Source organism: Trachurus trachurus (assembly GCF_905171665.1).
Source record: "Trachurus trachurus genome assembly, chromosome: 13".
In the NCBI taxonomy this organism is placed as follows: domain Eukaryota; kingdom Metazoa; phylum Chordata; class Actinopteri; order Carangiformes; family Carangidae; genus Trachurus; species Trachurus trachurus.
In genome coordinates, this window is record NC_139892.1 from 35,767,807 (window position 1) to 35,793,043 (window position 25,237).

Genomic DNA, 25,237 nt, shown 5'->3' on the forward strand with positions numbered 1-25,237 from the left:
CTGCCCCTTTCTCTGTTAAATTATTCACGTAGCATAATCACAGCCAGCACCGGTGACCATGCAGCTGTGACCACCTGGTGGCTGCGGCATCAGCATCAGCACAGATCTCTTCACGCGATCTCACGAAGCCCAGTTACTGGAGAAAACTAAAAAGTGTCAGTTGTGTAGAAATGTTGCCGGACAGCAGCACAACAGAAGTCTAGAGATACACGATGCTGGAGACTTTGTGGGGAGAATAAAGCCAGTCATTTTCATATCTTCTAAGTCCAGCTTGTCATCTTCACCACCCACGACTACTTCAAAATGCTCCTTAAAGTTTGCACTCCTGAATGTCAGATCTCTTGTCAATAAGACTTTCATCATTAATGATTTTATAACCTCTCACAGGCTTAATTGCATACTTCTCACCGAAACATGGCTTGATGTAACGGGTAACAAGGAGCTGATTGAAGCATCTCCTCCTAACTTTTCATCTCTGCATTGTTCCAGGGAAAATATGAAAGGTGGTGGTGTGGCTGCTATATTCTCTGATCACTTATCAAGCAAAAATGTCTCCCTTGGTAGCTACTCTACATTTGAGTACTTAGCTTTTGTTTTAAAATCTGCATATCCCTGCCTAATACTCACAGTTTATCGTCCACCAAGGCTTAGAAATTGTTTTGTAGAGGAATTTGCTGAATTACTATCTAAGATCTCTGTTGAATATGACTCTGTCCTTATCTCCGGCGATTTCAACATTCATATTGATAATGGCACAGATAATTTTGCTGAACAGTTTACTGACATGTTATCATCCTTTGACTTAACACAGCATGTAACTGGTCCTACTCACAATCATGGTCACACTCTTGACCTAGTCATTTCTAAAGGCCTCGATGTAACCTTAAAGTCCATCCTAGATGTTGGGATATCAGATCACTTCTGTATCTTCTTTGATATGTCACTGATCACCAAACGCGAATCTAGATTGAAATTAACTAAAAGGCGCTCGTTTCGTGCAGACACATCCAACAAGTTTATCCTAGGATATACTAACAGGTCACAGTCTGTTGTTAATGTTAACTGTGACCATGACTCGTCATCATTGTCTCTATGTGACAGCTTAGTCAATGTTTTTAACCGGTCTGTGACACAAATTTTAGATGATATCGCGCCACTAAAAATAAAGACAATTCTAGGTAGGTTGAAAGCACCATGGAGGAATATGGATAGTGTGAGAGCACTAAAAAGAGCCTGCCGTAAGTCTGAACGTAAGTGGCGCAAAACAAAACTACAAGACGACTATATTAATTACAAAGATCTGCTCAGCACATATAACACAGAAATTAGAAGATCCAGACAGCACTATTTTTCTCAGATTATAACTGAAAATCATAATAATTCCAAGTTTTTGTTTAGTACAGTTGATAAACTGGTCAATCCTCCCAGACCTATACCTCCTGAGTTTCACTCCCCAGAAAAATGCAATGAGTTTGCTGCTCATTTTAATCTCAAAGTCTCCAATATCAGAAACAACATTGTGGCCTCGTGCGCTGGTGCAGCTCACCACTTTGTCGCTCCACAGTGTCATACTGCCGTCACTTTGTCCAACTTCAGCCCTATCCTAAGCCATGAACTTCAAAAAGTGATACAGCAGCTAAGCTCTGCAACTTGTGCTCTTGATGCTATGCCCACCAAGTTTTTCAAAGATGTTTTTAACTGTCTGGTGGATGATGTGCTTGAAATTGTTAATACCTCACTGCTCACTGGACTTTTCCCCACTATTCTCAAACATGCTATTATTACTCCTTTGTTAAAGAAGACCAATCTAGATCCATCTGTTATTGATAATTATAGGCCCATTTCTAATCTTCCATTCCTGGGGAAAATTCTCGAAAAAGCAGTCTATCAGCAATTACATGTACATCTGTCAGAAAATAACCTATTTGACATGTATCAGTCTGGTTTTAGAGTCAACCATAGTACAGAAACGGCCCTTACCCGAGTAGTTAACGATCTTAAAATCAACTCTGACAGCCATAAAGTTTCAGTCCTAGTCCTTCTCGATCTCAGTGCCGCTTTCGACACGGTTGATCATGGTATCCTGCTTCAGCGCCTTGAGCACTGTGTAGGCCTTAAAGGCACTGTTCTAAGCTGGCTTTCCTCCTACCTTACTCATAGATCCTATTCTGTTTCTATTGCTGACTTCAAATCAGACAAAGTTAGCATTTCTTATGGTGTTCCCCAAGGGTCTATTCTTGGCCCACTCCTGTTCAATCTGTACATGCTCCCACTTGGTTACTTAATCCGTAAACTCAACATTTCATATCATTCCTATGCTGACGACACACAACTATACATATCTGTTTCTGCTGACCACCTGAGCCCAGTAAATGATCTCATTCAGTGTATTAAAGATGTTAGACAGTGGATGACTGAAAACTTCCTGCAATTGAACGATGAAAAAACTGAAATTCTTGTAGTAGGTCCGAAGACTCTGAGGCACCATATCTGTTCCTTATTGACTCCATGTCCTGTGAAGCCTAGTGAGCATGTAAGAAACCTGGGTGTGATTCTCGATGCTGATCTCAACTTTAATAGGCATGTCTCTTTCATTTCTAAGACTGCTTTCTACCATCTTAGGAACATATCTAAAGTTAGACCCATTTTATCACTATCTGATTCTGAAAAGTTGGTTCACGCTTTTATTTCAAGTAGGTTAGACTACTGCAACGCACTTTTACCTGGACTAACAAAACAAGCACTTTATAAACTGCAGCTTATCCAGAATGCTGCAGCCAGAGTTTTAACAAGAACCAAAAGATTTGAACACATCACTCCGATTTTAGCATCTCTTCACTGGCTTCCAGTGAAGCAAAGAATTGATTTTAAAGTTCTACTTATTGTTTTTAAAGCTCTGAACGGTGCAGCTCCTCCCTACATCTCTGACATGCTCACTGAGTACACACCAGACAGATCCCTGAGATCATCAAGTAAAGGTCTACTCACTATTCCAAGAATATACTCTAGCTCAGCTCATGGTGCCTTCAGTCATTATGGTCCTACTCTTTGGAACTCCCTACCTCACGAACTCAGGTCTGCTACAACAGTATCTTCTTTTAAAAGCAGACTAAAAACATTTCTTTTTTCACAAGCTTTTAGTTTTTAATTGTTGTTTTTCTTTAATTTGCAATATTTCCCTTTTTCCTAACAAGTTTCTTAGTTTTTAAATTGTTTTTAATCTGCAACACTTTCTTCTTATTGTTTTCTTATTGTGTTTTTTTTATATACGTATTTTACGAGCTGTAATGTTGTTCTATTTTTGTGAAAGCACATTGAGTTTGCGCTTGTCGCATGAAATGTGCTATATAAATAAAATTGTTGTTGTTGTATCTTTTGGGGGATGCCCCTGTATTCTCCCTTATTGGCGGGAGTTACATAAGAGTATGGAAACAAATTTTAAAGTGAAAATTCCATTTACATTTGAAGCTTTATATTTGGGAAAAGAGAACCAGGAGATTACAAGGTCAGGAGAAAAATATAATGCTGGTGGCAGCTAAAAAGGCCATCACCAGAAAATGGCTTAAAACTGATGCACCAACAATGGAGGATTGCAGGGTTCCTACACATTTGAAATTTCCAAATTCCATACTTTTTCCAGACCCTAATTTCCATACTTCTTGGTAAAAAAAATAATAATAATTTGCGATATTTAAGTAAATAGATGTGCATAATATAAAAAAAAGCATGCAATTTATTATTTGTTTTCATTATTCTGAATGGGTATGCCATTATGCAACCAAATCATTGCCAGGAGATTGTAGCTACATACAATAGTGCATACAAAATAATTAACCCAAATAACTTCAGATAAGACCAAACCAAGATAAGATAAATAAAATAAATATATTTCCATACAATAGTTTCCATTTTCCATACTTTTACAGACCTGGAAATGTATAAAATCAAATTCCATACTTTTCCATACTTTCCATACTTGCGTAGGAACCCTGGGATTGGGTCGAGGTAACGCTCAATATTTATAGAATGGAGAAGCTGACTTTCTCAACTAGACTAAAAACAGAGACTTTTAAAAATTATTGGGAAAACTGGGTTAATTTTGTGTCTCCATTGAGAACAGACTTTGTGCAGTAAGGACAATGTGTATGGTAGATTACGGATCCCCTTGGTTCAGGCTACAAATGTGTTCACTGTTCATATGTTTCTTATGTTTACCCTCCAACAGGAGAAAAGGGACGATGTAAGAGAGATGTGAAAATAAGGACAGGAGTGAAAAAGTGTTTCTTTTATTTCTTCAGATTAACTCTACGGTAACTTTCTTTGAGAATGTATGTTTATATAATTATGTCTCTGCTCCCTGGTGGAGAAGTTGTTGTATACTGTTGGAAAATTGTATATGTGAAATGTTAAATATTGATACGTGGAATCAATAAAAAACGTTAATTAAAAAAAAAGAAAGAAATGTTGCTGGTATCATGGAGAGACGCCAAACCTCCAGACCACAGGAAGCAGCAGCAACGCATGAGTCTGCTGCAGGTCTTTATGCATCAAAGGGTTAAAATGGTGCATTTAAGTTATTTAGAGCAGTGGTTCTCAACCTGGGGTCCAGGTTTTTTTTTTTTTAATTTTACCACTTTTTCTAGACTATTTTTTACTTTTTTGTTTTAGAAATTTTACCACTTTTTTGTTTTAGAAATGTTTTACTTTCTTATTTTGAACATTTTTTTACGAGAAATTTTACCACTTTTTTCTAGAAGTTTTTTTATTTTTATTTTACCACTTTTTCTAGATTTTTTAAAAACGTTTTTGTTTTTGAAATTTTACCACGTTTTTCTAGAAAATGTTTACTTTTTTATTTTTATTTTGAACATTTTTTACGAGAAATTTTACCACTTCTTCCCAGAAATGTTTAAATGTTTTTGGAGAAATTGGACCACTTTTTTTCCAGAAATTTCTCTATAATATTTCCAAAAATTCACGCCATTGGCCCTAATTTAAAAGTATAAAAAAGTAATGTTCTTCAGTCTCAGAACAAATATTTGTGTATTTCTGGTGTTTACTTCTAAATTTGGTCCAATGGGGGTCCGTGGTCTAATCTGTGTCAATTTAGGGGTCCTTGATGTGAAAAAGGTTGAGAACCACTGCTTTAGAGGACATGACAAAATATTAAAGTGTTAATATGTGTTGTATCATTGACTGTTCGTCCTGCTCTTTATCTTTTCCTCACCGCAGGCGTTTCTTGAGCTGCAGACTATCGTGAATGATCCTCTTGACGAACTCCAGCTCGCCGCCCTCGGCCATGATCTCCGTCACCCCGCCGGTGTTCACCGAGCTGGGAGGAGGCCGCCGCGAGTTCCTGGAGTTGACCCCCTGCAGAGAGCAACAAGACAGACCGGGATTAGGATTAAATCCTGTTAGAGGCCCGTTACTATCGCGTAAACAAAACAGCGTTTCATGTCGGAGCTGCTCGGGTCAGAGAACAAGTGCAGCGTTTACTCTTCATTAGAGAGGTCCGACCTTCTCCGGTTAAATGTTCAGCACTGAGGCAGAACGACACAGTGAATTATTCCGACGCTCACCTTGGCCTCCAGCTGGTTGGCGAAGAACGGAGGGTTACACATGCAGAAGTCGTAGATGATCTCCGTCTCTTCTTTCAAGGCGTCCATCAGTAACGTCTTCTGAGGAACTTTGACAACTGGAGAAGTGAAAAAAAACAATGAGGTTAGGTGTTGATGAAATATTGTGATTGAAGTTTCGCTTTTTATTTTTACTCAAAAACACATAAAGCGATTCATTTTGTGTGTTTCTATTGGGTCTGGTACCAAACAAACACGTCCTGAGAATATGATTGGTCGGCCTCTCTGTAGTAATACAACACTTACACTGTTGAAAAACACACACGTTGTGACTAGGGATGCACCGATCAGATATTAAGTGACTAAATAGCTACATCGGTTCACAACACAGAGCAACAACGTTTTACAAAAGTAATATTTAAAGGGATACTTCACCCAAATTCGATAATTCACCAATTTTCTACTCACCGTCATGCCAAGGAAGGGTAACGCTTTTGGAGTTTCATAGAAAATGAAAACTCTAAAGCTAAAGGAGCTGATCAACCTTGGATCTTTGAAAACTCGTGTGAGAGAAATTGCAGCAGCTTCATACCGCACTTGTTCTTGTTTTAATGTGAATCCGAACCTTTAGTCCTGTTGCTTCTATCTTGTAATGTATTTATCTGTGTGCTGTGTGATTTCTGTGTCTTGTAAGTGTAGTAACTTTTCTATGCTGCTGTCTTGGCCAGGCTTCCCTTGAAAAAGAGGTCATTGTGTCTCAACGGGACCGACCTGGTTAAATAAAGGCAAATAAATAAATAAATAAATAAATAAATAAATAAAAATCCGTCGCCAGTCGGACCCCCTCTGGAACTCCAAAAGCGGTTTGATGACTCTGAAAGTTCTCCAAACCCTTCCTTGGCATGACGGTGAGTAGGAAATTGGTGAATTATCGATTTTGGGTGAAGCATCCCTTTAAGTCCAGCCTGATGCCTTCACTGTCTTCCACATGGCAAGATGTACAGTTTATTAATTCAACAGTGGTATGGGATCTGCATTGGGTATCGGGCGATGCACTAAGCCCAGGTATCGGTGCATCCCTAGTTGTGAGTGACACTATTTTCTTTTCATCAAAAACAAAATTGCTGCCCCTGCAATTAGGATATTGCACTTGGCCATATTGCATATTTTGATTATAACGATGCAGCTTTAATTACCAGTTACTGTAGTTCCCACTTGTAGCCACAGAGGCTGCAGGAAAACCTGTCCTGATTGTATTTACCGTACTTTATCACTCCTCTCTTCGTTTTATTACTGGAGATGTGTTCCGAACCCATCACTGTGTTCTTTATAATAAGGTTGGAGGGCCATCCTTAAGTGTAAGGAGGGAACAACATTGCATGGTTTTTATTTACAAAGCTTTACTTGAAATTTTACCTGTTTATCTTACTAGCTTAATCTCACTTAGAATCTGTAACTTACACACTCATTCACAGGATACCTTGGTTTGACAAATTCCCAGTATCAGGACAGAGTTGGGGAAGACTGCCTTTCAGTTTTATGCCCCCCAAAAGTGGAATAACCTACAAAACTGTCTGAAACTGGATCATCTTATTTCCTTAGTTTTAAAAACGTATTATCGAATGTTTTACAACCTGTATGTAATTGTGAATCTTGTATACTGTATAATTGTGTTTTATTGAGAGCTCGCTCTCAATTGACCTTCCCTGAATAAATAAAGCAGAAATGAAAATGAAATGAAAATGAATGTGACGTGAGAGGAGCGTGTTTTAACCTTTGATGAGCTCAGAGAGGTTGTTCTGCTCCACGTTTTTGGTAGCGTAGTCGAAACAGATGTCGTCCACCTCTGTGGCGAGGAAAAACCATCCGTTCATTGTGGCTCCCAGCAATGGGTAGATACAGGACGCCCCGGTGCCTGAGGAAACACACACACACATATCACAAACACATATCAGAAACACTGCTGGAAGCATGACAACAAGGTATAAATTCATGATGATGAATGGAAACGACTGAGTGATGGAACAGAAATTGTATGAAGCAAAGGCTGTCCCAGTCCCTGAACGTGTCACGGTGCCTCTCTGAAGCATTATCCGGCCGTAATGGTCGATATGTGTCAGGTTCACCAGCGTTTATTAAATCATTCACTTCTAACAGGGAGCCGAGCTGCATAATTCAGGCGGAGGGAGGGGCTGATCCGCTGATGGAGGGAAAAGGCCCAGTGGTGATCCATCAGGGAGCAGACGGCTTCAGTCTGCTTCCACCAATCACTGCCCCCCCCCCACACACACACACACACACACACACACACACCCCCACACACACACCTGTCTTTCTATGACAGAACAGCAAACAGGCTGTGACATGTGGATGGGGGTCTCACTGGGGACACTGGGGGTGACTGAAGCCATGAGCACCAGCTGGAAGCGCCAACTGACAAGACAGCCTGTGTGGACTCTGCAGGGTTGCTATTATTATTATTTAGGAGAAGTTCTTCTTATATTGTTTTTTTCCCCCCCAATTTTTTCATGTGCCCCCCCCCCCCCCCCACAATTTATTTAAGTTGGACTGATTAATAAACATATTGTAGCTCTGGTGGACAAGCTGTGACCTGGACATTTACCACGCTATGAGTTGTTTTCAAGGGAAATTCATGCAAAACCGCTGGTGATGCATCGACAATTAATGGTAACAAACCTACTGCTATAGGCGCGTTTCCACTGCAGGAACTTCGGGGTAATTTTGCGGGTTCGGCCCCGTTGGTGTTTGTCTCCACTGCAGGAACCTTCTCCCCCCTCAGGGCCGCTTACAGGAACCTTTACGGGGCCGATCCGAGTCCCTGCCTGGGGGTCGGTACTCGGATCGGCCCTGAAGAAGTCCCGGTGGGGCTTGAGATTTTACTCTGTGCTGATTGGTCATTGGACTCAAAGCAGGATCATGTGACGCTAAGAGGAAGCCCCGAAATAAGATGCATTTTTATAACCCAGCGTTACTAAAAACGAAAAAACAGCCGGAAAAAAGAGAGAATAACTCAGTAAAAGACGAGAGTAGCAGTAGGCCTGGTAAAAAAAAAAAATGCCTCACTGATTGTCCGCAGGCGTATCCTTCTACACTGGAAGTTGCCTAAACCCCCAGCAGAACAATCTTGGCAGACTGACCTAATGTCATTCCTTAAATTAGAAAAAATAAAATGTTCACTCCGAGGGTCAACTGGGAAATTCTATACTACAGCAGCCTCTTATCTCATATTTCGATAATGTAGCTACAACATCTACGGTGTAGGAGTGAATGACACATTCTGTTTTTCTGTCCAGCTGTGCTCTTAGATCAATATGACTGTACAAATGTAAGGTGGTTGATGACGAGATACTCTGTTTGAAAAAGAAGACCAACTGGGGTGGGGGGGGGGTGGGATAATGTTTTGTATGTTTTCTACTTGTTCGTTTGTTTGTATGTTTGTTTATTTGGAAAAAATCAAGCATCTATTTGTAAAGGTCATGTAACATGATGTGAAGTGTTTCAATAAACAGATTTATTTAAAAAAAAGAGTGGTAAATATACGCGATCGCGGGATTACGTGACGATCGAGATGGCATTTTTTTTAAAGAAAGCTATCGAAACTGTTGCACGTCGCCATCAGAGCCCGGTGGGTCCTACTCTGCAGTGGAGACACTGAGAGGGCCGAGTGAGGACGGTTCCTGTAGAAGTTCCTAGTTACCCCCTCCCTTCACTACCAGGAACTCCTGCAGTGGAAACACGGCTATTGAGCGTGTGGCTCAGAGCTGCTGGTAACCACGTCAAGACTAAACAAGAAGAACAGGAGGCTCCTATTCAAATTATCTCTGTGAAGACTCAACATGTTTTCTAGATTCTTTTTTTTATTTAATTCTCCACACTCTGGAGCGTCGACCTGATCCAACCTATAACTGAGCAACCGGTCTTTAATTTATTCAGCTTCAGTTTGTGCTTGAGGTCAAAATCCTGCAGAACAAGAACTTCCTCCTGCAGCAGCGGTCCAAACAAACCAAAACAAATCAATATTAGTGCAGCATCTCTCCATTAAAAACTGTCTGTGCTCTTTTATGTTTGAGGACACATGTTTAATTGTAGGTGAGCGGTGGTAAAACAGACAGAGAGCTGTAGAGCTTAAAGGTTTGGTTTAAATAAGGAATAAAACACAAGATTACTTCTTTGGTTCTACTGCTGCATTCGTTTTCATCCTTTTTCTGAATTTTCCATTATAAATCAATGATAAACTGCTGTAGCACTCTCTGGACACAGTTTGATAAAGCAGAAGCTTAGGCTCGGATTCAAAAATAACTGAGGGACAATCTACTATCTATGTAAATCAATAACAATAACTTGTAAAAACACACAGAAACTTGACTAGCCAACTTTAACACAACACAAGATGGACATGGAAATGACATGGACATGGCTGAGACCTGGACTTCACAGCCTGACATGTGAACCATCCTCCACATGATGATGTAATGTGATAATAACAAACTACAAACTGTAACGTAGCACAGCGTCAGTACCGATGTCGATGCCCCTGCGCAGCTGCTTCTGCCCGTCGATCAGGTCCTCCACCCAGTGGATGTAGTTGAGGCGCAGGGGGACGGTGGGGATGAGGCGCTCCAGAGGGATCTGGATGGTCAGACCGAAGTCCTCCTTCAGCAGGGTGCAGGTCAGCGCTCGCACCGCCTCCGGCTCCTTGAAGTTCACGCTGCAGGAGAAAGAAAAAAAAAAACACATGGTTGAATTAGTTGGAGGACACGATTTTATCAAAGTGGAGGAAGAAGGGAAGGTTGTAGATGGAGTGTGAATGACGTGCAGCAAAGGGTCACAAAGTTTACCAGGTGAGAGACTGTTCCAACATGGCTGCACCTACAGGCGGAGCACACCAGACCCCAGTCGCTTATCAGCTTATTTAACTGAGTTCGAGGCGACTGGACATGTGAATAATAACTTCATGTAAACACCTACAACAAGTAACACAGGTCAGAGCTGAGCAAGGAATAACTGCTTTTACTTTAAAGCAGAAGTAAGCAGAATCTTTGTGTTAATATAAGTCTTAAATAGTTGTATCTTCCGACAGCAATCACTTATATAGAGTGTTTGGTCTGAAACACGGGTCTGTCAGTCACTCTGCTCTGCTCTGAGCCGAGGAGAAAACTTTCCTTGTATCCTACAACCTTTATCCAATGAGGAGAGAGAACGGCATAAAGGGGCGGTCCTCTCTGTGTGTGCAGCCAAGGGATGCGCCTGAATGTGGTGACGTAGGGACGAGGGCGGGGACTGCTAACTCCATCGGCTGACAGGAAGTTAGCCAAAACCACCGGATCGCTTACTTCTGCTTTAAAGATGCTGTTGTCATATCTTAGCAGTCAGCTGAGTAAATACAACATTATTATTACCAATTATAAAGGGATAGTTCAACATTTTGGCAAATTGGCCCATTGCCATAATCCCTATAGTCATAGCAGTAGGTTCGTTACCTTTAATTGTCGGTGCAAGCTGTTTTTAGATCGGCGGAGCAGAGCCGCAAGCTGCTCAGAGCTACACTACGGAGGCTCATTATGGGATTTCTTTGTTTCCCTCATCAAACTCATCAAATACACAAATCCAACAACTCCACAACGCTCTGGTGGACAAGTTGTGACCTGCACATTCACCACGCTATGAGATAATAACACAACGTTACCACACAGAGTTGTTTTAGAGGCAAATTAATGCAAAACCGCTGATGCATCGACAAATAAAGGTAACGAACCTACTGCTATGACTAGAGGGATTATGGCAATGGGCCAATCTGCCAAAATGTTGAACTATCCCTTTAAAAAATGGTGGAAGTGCTGGAGAAATTGTGGTCATCACATTGGCAACTAGACACTAGACTACACACATTCTGGTTATGCCCAAAACTGAAAACATTCTGGGAAGAAGCGTTTGAAACACTTAATGAAGTATTTGGTGGAAATATTACAATGGACCCAACGATGGCTCTACTACTGTAGGTCTATCAGCAAAAGGCAAAAAATATCCTCTACAAATACTACTAGCAACAGCAATTAAATGTATTACTTCAAAAAGACATATTCATTGAAAGGTGGAGCCCTGCCAGGGGTTTGCTACAGGAGGGAATCCATTCCATATTATTAATCTGACAATAATTTTGTTTTATTTTTAATTTATAAAGATAAAGTAAAAATTACAGTCTTGGTTTCCTTTGTTGTGTCAGAATTGTTATCATGTCCCTATAAGCACTACATTGTATTGAACATTTGAGAAAACAGCAGATAACATGATAAATATGATTCTGTATGTCTGATTTTGAATGAAACTGAAATAAAAAACTTAGTTAAAAAAAAAGGTGGAAAACAATGTGAGAGATTATGTGAGATTTCACTTAAAGGATGTTTTCAATTTAGTGAGCTGCTGGTGATCATCAGCAATTTGCCCAACTGCCCTCAGTGCAGCACTTCATTAAGCGCTTCTCTGAACTGCATTATTTCACATCACACACACACACACAGTTGAAGGACAATTGGGAGATAAGCAGCCCATCACTTCACAATCCCCCCTCTTAATGACAATGAAATCCACGTTTTGAGCACATCTAAGACCTCCCACTTCCTAATTCCCAGTTCTCAGTCACACTCGTTCAGCTCTCAGCTCGTCTTTCTCCTCCCGACGTGTTTAATGATTTCAGCTGTCGCACATGCGGGCGTGAGCGTGCGACAGACCAAACGTGTGGGTGAGATAGGTGTAATTAAAGCTTTCTCCGAGCGCTTTCGCACCTCGGCAGATGCAATTAGACACATCCTGGTGACTGGAGCGTCTGGCAGCTCACGGGTTTGGTGTGAGGATATTCCAGCGGTATCTGATCGTTATTATTTTCACTGTTTGTTTTTTTTTCTTCTTCCACAAATCAATTTAGACTTGAACACAGAACATACTTGACTGTCAGTATTCAGCTCCTCCTCACTGATGCTTCACACCAAATAAAAATGAAAGCCTGTGCAATGACAACAACTCCACAGTTACATATTAAAGCAGAAGTAAGTGATATATTTGTGTTAATATAAGTCTTAAATAGTTGTATCTTCCGACAGCAATCACTTCTATAGAGTGTTTGGTCTGAAACACGGGTCTGTCAGTCACTCTGCTCTGCTCTGAGCCCAGGAGAAAACTTTCCTTGTATCCTACAACCTTTATCCAATGAGGAGAGAGAACGGCATAAAGGGGCAGTCCTCTCTGTGTGTGCAGCCAAGGGATGCGCGTGAATGTGGTGACGTAGGGACGAGGGCGGGGACTGCTAACTCCATCTGCTGACAGGAAGTTAGACAAAACCACCGGATCGCTTACTTCTGCTTTAAGTGAATGTTCAAACTAGGGCTGTTCGATTTTGCCCAAAAATAAAATCTCGATTTTCTTCTCTGAAAAATTGATTTCCGATTACGATTACGATTCTTTTGTTAAAGCAGAAGTGAGTGATCCGGTCGTTTTCGCTAATGCTGCGTTCCAGGCAGGCTTTTGAAATCGTAAATTACAGCTTCAAGTCACAACTTACGACTTTGTAGCGTTCCAGGCAACCCACTCGTGTTTTTCCGACCTGTTTTACCGGTGAAAGTCACTATAACGGCCACTCGTAACTTCTGACCGGTGAACTCGTACCAGATCGAACTGGTACGACTTCACGGTCGGAAAAATACGAGTTTCCTTGAACGCACCATAACAGTCCTCGTCCCTACGTCACCACATTCACAGCGTTCCTTGGCTGCACACACAGCCCTTCATGCAGTTCTCTCTCCTCATTGGATAAAACTTGTAGGATACGAGAAAAGTTTTCTCCTCGGCTCAGAGCAGAGCAGAGGGACTGACAGACCCGTGTTTCGGTCCAAACACTCTATGTAAGTGATTGCTGTCGGAAGATATAACTATTTAAGACTTATATTAACACAAAAATATCGCTTACTTCTGCTTTAAATGACAAACTATTTTGTGTGCTGTTTGTGTCTTTTTTAAATGGGCCTAATGGACCGTGAGAGCTGTAACTGTGTAGTGGAAAAGGGCCGTTGGTCTTTTTGGCAACGAAATCCTCACTGATCTTAGTCAAATGCCGACATGCTTGTTTACAGTGTGTGGGGAGAGCAGTGGGAGAGCGTGATGGGAGGAAGGAGGCAGCAGTCATTACGATAATTCAGCGCAGCCCAGATTAATGAACGGGGGCTTACCGTAATTACCCTAGTTAGAGTAAAAAATCGATTTTTACGATTTCAAAAAATCGATTTTTACAATTCCAAATAATCGCGATTACGATTTTAAATCGATTAATCGAACAGCCCTAGTTCAAACTGATTAAAAAAACAAAACACAAAACAAACCAAGGAGCTTTTCAGCCTCAGGTTCCAGTGGGATATGAGCTACAATACAGGAACCCAGTCTGAATCAACAAAGTGTATCTGGACTGATTCACTCCACAAAATAAACAGTAGGTTCATTAGGGCTGTCGCTTTTGATATTTGAAAGAGGATTCAAGTGGAAGGAGGGCAGACAGCTCCAGTTCAGCGTAGTGTAGGAGCACAACAGGCTGCTGCTGCTCTTCTGACCGCAGCTCATCAAAGATGCAGCAGGACTCTCCAGTGAGGGAGGCCAAGCTGATCCAATACCAACACACCTGAGAAGCAGCGTGGCTGTATGGGTTACAGTCAGAGTTTAAATAAATAAATGAATGAATGGATGAATGGATGAATGCAAGAGCACAGTAATAAAAGAAGAAAAAAAAAAACAATACAAAACAACAACATACAAAAATGAAAAAACAAAACAAAAAAATACGTAATAATTATCGACTGTGTGTTCAAAAGGAGTGGGAAATAGCCGAAGCTTCTTAAATTCCAACACTTCTCCTTGTGTCAATTATATTTCCCTATTCCGCTTCTTTAGAGAATCTACTCTTAATACTAATAGTAATGATAATACTATAGTAATGATAGTAATAAAATCATGTGTTTGTTAAAGGGATAGTTCAATATTTTGGCAAATTGGCCCATTGCCATAATCCCTATAGTTTTAGGAGTAGTTTCGTTACCTTTAATTGTCGGTGCAAGCTGTTTTTAGATCAGCGGAGCAGAGCCGTGAGCTGCTCAGAGCTACACTACGGAGGCTCATGGGATTTCTTGGTTTCCCTCATCAAACTCATCAAATACACAATCCAACAACTCCACAACGCTCTGGTGGACAAGTTGTGAGCTGCACATTCACCACACTATGAGATAATAACACAACGTTAGGAGACAGTATTAAAGCCCCTGTACGGAGGTTTTAATACGCAAAAGTCTCTACCTACAACAGCAAATGAGCCCATCACCCGTGTGAAGATACGCTATTTCTAAGGCCTGGTCGGGTCGGACCACTGACGAAACGATACGAATAGATACATTACGCTGCTAAAAAAAAAAAAAAAAAAAAGCAAGTCCCGTCTTCTTTCCGACGTTTCCAAAACAAATCTACACGCGCCGGCCAGACAAACGTCTTCACGACAGTGGGAAATGCAGTCTTCATTCCGGCAAAACACCACCGCTTTCGGCCACAGGGGCCGCCAAAATCAACACTAAATAAAAAAGTATGTACAGGGGCTTTAAGGGTTAACAATTAAAGGTAACAAACCTACTCCTAATAGGCATTATGGCAATGGGCCAATTGCACAAAATGTTGAACTATCCCTTTAAATACATTTGTGTGTTGACATAACGGTGTTATATTATGCTATTAGTATTTATTTATTTTGTTTTGTATTATTTAATTTGTATTTTATCTGAGATCTTGGAAATGTATTCTGTAGATCTGTGAAAAAGTTCTAATGTATTGTGTTATATGTTAGGGTTTGACATGATTGAATATTTAAATAAAGTAAAAAAAGTGCCAAGAGTTTCTTAGATAAATAAAATTAAAAGTTGGTGTATCGTGCATGTTCCTTTTAAACTGCGACCCAAACGAATGTTTAATGGAGGCACAAAATGCCCCAAGAATCATATTCTACACCCCTGCCCAGGTCGGACTGAGGGAACACACCTGCTCTGCTGCTGAGCTGCATCTTCAGTGACCATGGTAACCCAGACTAACGACCCTCCTGCAGCCAGGTGTGAGGCGGATACTAATGAGAAGTGATTTACCTGTGGAGCCTCACATCAATCTTAGCCGGTGTCTCTAGTCTTCACCTAATGAACAGCTCAGGTTAATGGTCCGACCGGAGCGGAGCGGCTTCTTTCTGACCTTTTAGAGAAAAACTAACACCTCTGAGGCTCAGCGACACGTTCACTCACATCGAGACAAACCGGAGAAGAAACCTGCGCTTTTATAAAAACTGAATCAGCCTAATGAGACAGAAGCGATCCATCAGCAGCATACGGCTCGGCTCAGATGCTCTGCTCTGCTCTGCTCTGCTCTGCTCACACCTCCTCCCTCACTTCTCCTCAGAGGCGTCATTAGATCAGGATCAATATTCAGAGAGGGAGGCTGCAGCTCGGGCCAGCCCTCTATTTTTAGCCCCTGATGAGTGTGTGTGTGTGTGTGTGTGTGTGTGCGTGCGCATTGCAGACCGATCACTCCCATCAGCAGCAGCAGCACTGCAAATGTCTCCATGGCAACCCCACCTACTGAACAGATGAAGAGAGAGCACGCAAATCTGGCCACGCTGGAGCAATGGCTGCTGCGTGCGAGTGCCCGCGATTTTTACGGCCCTGTGCCGCGTTGACGTCACGGGGACGGGACGCAGGATGGGACAAAATGTGGATGGAAAAGTTGAGATGTGGAGAGGGAGAGGGGGGTAGTGAGCTGAAGCGAACCTGTGGGGAGGATGAAGAAAAAGAGGCAGAGAGGAGCCGGCGTTTCCAAAGTGATTGCAGCTTGTGTTGAGATGAAAAAGGAGGAAACAGGAGCAGGTGAGAGGGAGCAGGAAGCAGAGAGACTGGAGAGGAGGAGAGGAGGAGAGGAGGAGAGGAGGAGAGGACCGACAGGGAAGTGAATCAGAACATGCCATGAGCATCTCTCTATCTCTCTAACCCTTTTGCCCTTTGGTTTGCACTTGATCTGCTTTTTAAAGCATTAGTAAGCAGAATGTTTGTGTTAATATAAGTCTTAAATAGTTATATCTTCCGACAGCAATCACTTATATAAAAAAATGTCTATAATGTTTAAATGTCTCCAGGTAACTGCAGGTGTTGCATCCACACTGGAGGAACAGTGTGAGGATCAAAGACTTCTCTCTACTTAAAGCAGAAGTAAGTGATATATTTGTGTTAATATAAGTCTTAAATAGTTCTATCTTCCGACAGCAATCACTTACATAGAGTGTTTGGTCTGAAACACGGGTCTCTCAGTCACTCTGCTCTGCTCTGAGCCGAAGAGAAAACATTTATTGTATCCTACAGTTTTTATCCAATGAGGAGAGAGAACGGCATGCAGGGCTGTGTGTGCAGCCAAGGGACGCCGTGAATGTGGTGACGTAGGGACGAGGACTGTTATGGTGCGTTCAAGGAAACTCGTAACTCATGTTTTTTCGACCTGTGAAGTCGTACCAGTTCGATCTGGTACGAGTTCACGGGTCAGAAGTTACGAGTGGCCGTTATAGTGACTTTCACAGGTAAAACAGGTCGGAGAAACAGGAGTGAGTTGCCTGGAACGCTACAAAGTCGTAAGTTGTGACTTGAAGCTGTAATTTACGGTTTCAAAAGCCTGCCTGGAACGCAGCATTAGCGAAAACGACCGGATCGCTTACTTCTGCTTTAAACTTGGACGTTTTTATACTGAACTGCCTACTTGCTGCACTAATGAAATTATTTTCTAACCTTCTTTATATTTTATTTAAGTTTGTTATTTATATTTACAATTTCTTTTTTATTTGAGGGACAGCACAGTCTGGAGGGGGTGTACTCAGGATTTCATTTCACTGCTTGTTGTAAGTGTACACTTTATAGGGGTGGGAGAAAAAAATTGATTCACGTAAATATTGCGATATCTTTTTTGACGAGTTTTAAATCGATTTTTTATAAATATTGTGTAATGTGCATTTGTTACCCTTTTTTACATACAGAGAGTACAGGTTTAAGTTCACTTTATAATGGAGTATGTTCATTTATAGGCTCCTACAGTATTTGTGTGCAGATAAATGTTAAAAATGCAGACTAAAAATCGAGAGAATCGGCAATATCGTAGAATCGCAATTTAAATCGAATCGCCATCCAAAAAAATCGTAGAAGAATCGAATCGGAAAGAAAGCGTAACGTCCCAGCCCTAACACTTTAACTATGCATACTGTGACAAATAAAGCATCTTGAATCTTGAATCTTGAAAGTGCTGAGAGGGAGGAAACAGGAAAAGTCCTTCAGGCTCAGATGGATGAGGAGGACGACGGGCGGCATCATTAAAGAGGAGGGCAGTTTACTCCCGAGACAAACGCAGCTCTCTCACCTGCACACCACACCGGGCCGAGGTGACCTTCAGGCTGCACCTACCTCGCTCACAAATGTGCTGGGAAGCATTTTGTGCTGATTAGCGGCGCCTCCTGCTCCTGCTCTGGTGTTTTTTGTGTTTTTTTTTCTCTCTTAAAACACTGACTGAGACACATTTACAGTCCTCATAAGAGCAGAAAACGGCGCCTCGCTAAAAAACTCCCAACCAGATCAGAGATAAAAAAACTGACTTTTATCATCATCATTTTATCAGCTCATTAAGGGAACTGCACAAACAGCCATCAGGACCCCGGTAACAACCTGCAATCACCGCTGGAAATGACTGCTGCAAATGTTTCAATCACAATTATTGTTCTGAGGATTCAGGATTTGATGAATTCATTTTGCAATTCTTCTTCAAGGTGTTGCCCATTTTCTATTATTTTTGTGAGAAGGAGGTGTAAAGGCTTATTTTATGTGCCGTGGCGTGTATTTTCTAGCTCATTTCCTGGAAACCTTCCTCACAATCTCCTTAAAATTAGCTGTTTTTTTATCTTTACCTCCGCAATATGAAGCTGCTTATGAGGTGGAGAGACTATAAAGTAGGGGTGGGAGAAAAAATTGATTCACATAAATATCGCAGTATCCTTTTTGACTATTTTTAAATCAATTTTTTTTTTTCAAAAATCGATTTTGTTTTTGAAATATTGTGCAATGTGCATTTGTTCGCCTTTTTTACATACAGAGAGTACAGGTTTTGAAAAGGGTTTAAGTTCACTTTATAATGGAGTATGTTAATTTATAGGCTCCTACAGTATTTGTGTGCAGATAAATGTTAAAAATGCTAAAGACAAAAAATCGAGAGAATCGGCAATATCGTAGAATCTTAATTTAAATCGAATCGCCATCCAAAAAAATCATAGAAGAATCGAATTGGGAGAAAAGCGTATCGTCCCAGCCCTACTATAAAGACTAAGATTATAAAATGGAGAAAGTTCCCTTTCCTTACTGTATATTCTAATATTGTATTGAATTACAGATAGTTCAGAAACTGTCATCAATATCCCTCAGTTTTTCCTGAAAAGACAAATTAATCTTGAATCTGTCACAGTGAGTCATGTGTCCAGTCTGTGGAAATGAGGTTGGTAGAGAAATATGTTTGAAATCCATAACTGCTGAATCTGTGAAATGTTACGGCAGCTATAGGGAGTGCATGGTATTTGTTCAAGAGCTAAACTAAGAATTAATATGCCACATTTACAGCTTGAATATCGAGTCACCGAGAGCTAAAATTTCAGCATTTTACAGTTAACGGAGCTGCCTGCTACGAGAGTTTGACTGTGAAGAACAATAACAAGCTCTCCACAGTCATCAGCGTTACAGGGAAGGTGGTTGCTGAACCACAGCAGCAGCTCTGGGACTCAGTCAGGAAGGACACACAGATGACTGGGGATGCCTCACACCCCGGAAATTCAGAATTTGAACTGCTCCCATCAGGCCGGCAGGAATACATAAAATAAATCTTTTATTTCATGTGCTATACTGGCATTTCATGCAGATGACTGCAGCTGATTTCAAGGATATTTTCTTTTTTTTTATTCCAACACACTGCTGCTGCTGGTATTTCTTGTCCACCTGCATGGTTTGTCTGTGTGGTATTGGGGAAGGTCTCGTGTGATTCATCTTTTTGTTCCTGGTATAATTTTATGCGGGGGAAGCCGAAGGCAAATTTCCACTAAGGTGGACACAATAAAGTTCAACTCAACTAAACTAATCAATATCTGTAGCGACATTTTCTACATTTCTCTTATAATTTCTACCACACTGTATGAGCCTATTTAGGAAATATCTTAGCAATTAAGGGTCCAGTGTGTAAAATGAGGGGAAAACAGTGACATCAATCCAATCCAATGCTATCATTTATCTATTAAATAATTCTATTGTTTAGTTATGAATTTGAAACTCTTGAGGCAAGATTTTCTATTCCGTACAAACATGGCGGCGCAAGATGGCGACACTCTCTAAGCAAGACCCTTGCTATATGTGTATATAAAAGGAGATTATAAGGCTATGAAAACCAAACAGATTTTATTTTATAGTGATTATTCACTTATACAACTATATTCATTGGTAGTATATTCAGATTTTAACAATAAACCGTGACAAATATTACACACTGGACCTTTAAGAGCTTAATAACTGTCACTTTTTAGAAATTATTAGGAAGGTTTTCAGGAAATCAGCTGGAGGGATTTACTTCTTTTAAATCTAAGATGATAAATGATGGATCATTTGCTCTGACAATACTGAAAACGCTTCGAGTCGACCACCTCACTGTGACTGGTCTCAGCATCAGCTGTGGAGAAGCACCAGATGTGATTAGACGTGTGTTCTCTGTGCAGGCGCCATGTGAGCGCTGCCACTTCCAGTTTAGACAACACGAGAACAACAACAGAGGTAAATCTGTTTAGATTTCAGGGTGAAGTCGTCAACCAACAACCACCACTGAACCAATCACATGAGTGGAGATAATGGGCTTTGTTCATGTCAGCTCCGTAGAGCTAATTGGAGCTGCTCACCAGAAACCCTGCGGCCATCCTCAACACAACGCCAATTATAATTCATAATTAACTCATTTTCAAACAAATGATTTGGAGGACAGAGATGTTTCTACCTGGATACCAAAGCCACAGTACAGACGGTCTACAGCACATTCAGTGGGTCAAATATGGAAAAATTATATCCAGCCTAAGGCGATGACTTCTTCTTTCTTACTCCCATCAGATAATAAACATAAATCTGAATGTTAACGGCTCTGCTGGGTTTTCCATTGCAGGGTTTCCCCCAGAAAACTTGTTAAGCCCGGTGGTAGGGTAGCACCGGCGGACCACCGGCGGCCCATCGCCGAGCCACCGGTGCCCAAGCGTGTTTTTTTGTGACAGGGGCCTGACCCTGACCATTGACTGATGGCAGGGCCCTGTAGGGAACAGATTCATTAATGGAGCAGTAGCATTTATAAGGTGTGATTCCATAAGGCCTTAAGATCAATGTTAAAAGTTGACTAGAAATTTGAAAATATTATCATAAACATCTGTTATTATAAGACTTTATGTAACATATTTAAACACCAGCTATAGCAGAGTCTCACAGAAAGGCACTCTTGAAATGCTGTTCAATAACCACAAAAATAAATAAATAATTATAATTATACAATAATATTTAAATAAATAGCATCAACTGTTTGCATTAAAAACTAAAAAGAACTGCCGCCTGGTGTCTCCTTTAGCTTTATTTCTCAGATTTTATTTTTTTTATTATTCTCCGAGATTTTTTACATCTAGAGCATAGACTGTAAAAGATTTGGAGTCACGTAATGACGTACCACGCTCTTTTTCCAGTCAGTTGTCATGGAAACGTGACACTCGCGGATTTACTGTTTGGACCAGAGAAAACAAACGTGTGTGATCGCGAAATTTACGAGCTGAAAAATGAAACAATGGATCATTTTCACATCAGGTGAAAGCCCCGCGGCTCACAGGAGTCCGGAGCTCTGACGCTGCAGGGGACGACGTGCTAACAGCTAACAGCTACCAGCTACCAGCTAACAGCTACCAACTACCAGCTACCAGCTACCAGCTAACAGCTACAGCTACCAGCTAACAGCTACAGCTACCAGCTACCAGCTACCAGCTAACAGCTACCAGCTACCAGCTAACAGCTACCAGCTACAGCTACCAGCTACCAGCTAACAGCTACAGCTACAGCTACCAGCTAACAGCTACAGCTACCAACTACCAGCTACCAGCTAACAGCTACCAGCTACAGCTACCAGCTACAGCTAACAGCTACCAGCTACAGCTACCAGCTAACAGCTACAGCTACCAGCTAACAGCTACCAGCTAACCGCTACCAGCTAACAACTACCAGCTACCAGCTAACAGCTAACAGCTACCAGCTACCAACTACCAGCTACCAGCTACCAGCTAACAGCTACCAGCTACAAACTACCAGCTAACAGCTACCAACTACCAGCTACCAGCTACCAGCTACCAACTACCAGCTACCAGCTAACAGCTACAAACTACCAACTACCAGCTAACAGCTAACAGCTACCAACTACCAGCTACCAACTACCAGCTAACAGCTACAGCTAACAGCTACCAACTAACAGCTACCAGCTAACAGCTACCAGCTACCAACTACCAGCTACCAACTAACAGCTACCAGCTAACAGCTACCAACTACCAGCTAACAGCTACCAGCTACCAACTACCAGCTAACAGCTACCAACTACCAGCTAACAGCTACCAACTACCAGCTAACAGCTACCAGCTACAGCTACCAGCTACCAGCTACAGCTACAGCTGCCAGCTAACAGCTACCAGCTACAGCTACCAGCTACCAACTACCAGCTACCAGCTACAGCTACAGCTACCAACTACCAGCTACCAACTACCAGCTAACAGCTACCAACTAACAGCTACCAGCTAACAGCTACCAGCTACCAACTACCAGCTACCAACTAACAGCTACCAGCTAACAGCTACCAACTACCAGCTAACAGCTACCAGCTACCAACTACCAGCTAACAGCTACCAACTACCAGCTAACAGCTACCAGCTACCAGCTACCAGCTAACAGCTACCAGCTACCAGCTACAGCTACCAGCTACCAGCTACAGCTACAGCTGCCAGCTAACAGCTACCAGCTACAGCTACCAGCTACCAACTACCAGCTACCAGCTACAGCTACAGCTACCAGCTAACAGCTACCAGCTAACAGCTACCAGCTACGGCTACCAGCTACCAACTACCAGCTACCAGCTAACAGCTACCAGCTACAGCTACCAGCTACCAGCTAACAGCTACCAGCTACAGCTACCAGCTAACAGCTAACAGCTACCAGCTACCAGCTACCAGCTACCAACTACCAGCTAACAGCTACCAACTACCAGCTAACAGCTAACAGCTACAGCTGCCAGCTAACAGCTAACAGCTAAAGCTAACAGCTACAGCTGCCAGCTAACAACTACAGCTACCAGCTAACAGCTAACAGCTGCGGCAGCTGACTGCCTCTTGGACCCGCGGCTCGGCTCACGTTAACGTGGACTCGGTGCGTTCCTCTCGGTCAGCTGGTGAAGCAGCAGGCTGATCATAGATGCGGTCTGAGGAGCATGATGTCCGTGACGTGTCCCGTTATGTGCGACAAAGTTGTGACGTTGCCAGGTGATGAAAAAGACACCTGACCACGTGTTTGAGTATAAAAACTGATTTTAAAAAATTAATAAACGATGCTTAGCCTGGCGGGGAGGCAAGTAAGGCCTGGCGGCCCGCCAGGCTTATAATACACTGGGGGAAACCCTGCATTGAGAAGTGTGAGTTTACATTTATCAATTTAAAGCGAGGCATCATGGAGTCCTAAGTATTTGCTCGTTCACCCTTAATTGCCGAGAACATGCTCAATAATCCGTCTGGTGTGAAAACTGAACATTACACTGAAGTGAAAATCCCTCCACAGATGATGATTGTCTTCCAGCCCGTGGAAATATGGACTGCCAAATTAAATGTCACCAGGGCTGTTGCATTTTTAATAACCGTTCATGCCTCCTAATCCCACCCCTCTATCTCCCTGATCTTAGCCCCTCCCTCCTTCTCCTTCACAAAAAAACTGAGAAAAAAAAAACTCAGACTATTTTGGGGGTTTATCTTTTCCTCACTTCAATTCCAATCACATCCACCATATTTCTAGTGGTCTGAGCTCCTCTCTCGGCCCGCCGCTATCAGCCCTCTCCACCGACGACTCCTAAACGAGGGGGACGTATCTCCCCCCGAGGATTGAGTGAGTGTCTCCCCGAGATTACTCTCATCCCCCTAACTCGCTGCTTAAATACTTAAAAACCCAGGAGATGAATTCATTGGGAAATACAAAACCACGCTAATCCCTCCACTGATGGAATGACAGACTGACGAAGGGAGGGAGAGAGGAGCCAAATTTCTGCAGACGGTTAACCAGCACAAAGTTATAGGCACAAATCCTGGACATCCGTTCATGTTGTCAGCAAAGACAATGAACTGGCAACCGACTCCAGTTCCCACTAACGTCTGATCAGGGTTAGGCCTTTTTGTTTTCACACTGGCTCAAATGTTTATGGAGGGAAAAAAAGGGGAGGATTTCTTCTCACAAGAAGTCTCCCACTGCTAAAAAGTGACAACGATTCCAGATTACAGCTGTAACAACCGAAAAATAAATTAATCGCCACCTCTGATAATCAATTAATAAAGTAAATTTGCAGTTAAACATGGTATGGTAAACCCATTTATAGTTCCAGCTCATCAAGATGAAAATCAGGTGCTTCATCAATAATCAGTCCCTCCAGGATTTCGTGGGCTTTTTTTTGTGATTGTTGCGGCCTAAAATGCCTGATTTTGCGGCCACATTTTGAAAAAATTGCGGTGAATGTTGCGATGTTTTAAGCGCTTTTGTTGCGATTAAATTGCGGGAGACAGCGAAAGTTGCAAAAAAAAAAAAGTTGCAGTTTTGTTCTGAATAATTAAAAATCAAAGGAAAATTTAAGATTTTGAAATGTCACAAAATAATGTGAGGTCCTGTTATACCAGCAATTTTCCACTTGTTAAGAAAGGCACAGGAAAATTACATAGAGTTGATAGTTGTTTTACTTTTAATTAAAATGTCTGTTTAAAAATCGTGGTAAAACATCTGTTTTAAAATGCCATTAAAAGCATCGACGATTGGTCCAATTTGCGGAAAAGTTGCAGTGATTGCAAAAAATTGCAAGATCGCAAAAAATTGCAGGGATTGGGTGAATTTGCGTTAATTGTTGCAATTGCAACATTGCAAATTTCTGGAGGGACTGAATAATGAAAAGAAATGTTGGCTGCAGTCCTGATTCACACCATAATGATCATCACCATGATTGAAAAAATGTTGATGTGCACAGATTTTAAAAATAATCATCCACAGGCAGCCTCCACTGTGGCCACTTCTCTCCACAACCATCAGTGTGTCTTGTGAGCCAAGTTTTCATTCACACAGAAGCTGCTGACTGAACTGAACAAGTCTATGGCAAACACACACAGAAAGAGACTGTAGAAGAAGGAAGCAGGAAAATAATAAAACACTGCCAGTTTCTGTATCTCAGCATTGTAAAGCAGCTATGTGAGGTTGTGTAAGTTTATAAGTTTT

The 25,237-nt window shown here is 41.6% G+C and overlaps 1 protein-coding gene across 3 annotated transcripts in view; it reads right to left on the minus strand.

Annotated features, from left to right (window-relative positions):
* The window catches only part of mettl16 (methyltransferase 16, N6-methyladenosine), a 52,784-nt gene that overhangs the window by 19,900 nt on the left and 7,647 nt on the right, over window positions 1–25,237 (minus strand). For all 3 annotated transcript variants that reach the window (XM_083984805.1, XM_083984804.1, XM_083984803.1), the window contains exons 3-6: window positions 10,118–10,305; window positions 7,351–7,491; window positions 5,580–5,695; window positions 5,228–5,370 (exon numbers count right to left, since the gene is read on the minus strand). In XM_083984805.1, the coding sequence (XP_083840931.1) occupies window positions 5,228–5,370; window positions 5,580–5,695; window positions 7,351–7,491; window positions 10,118–10,305 (588 nt within the window). The remainder of the gene's footprint in view (window positions 1–5,227; window positions 5,371–5,579; window positions 5,696–7,350; window positions 7,492–10,117; window positions 10,306–25,237) is intronic.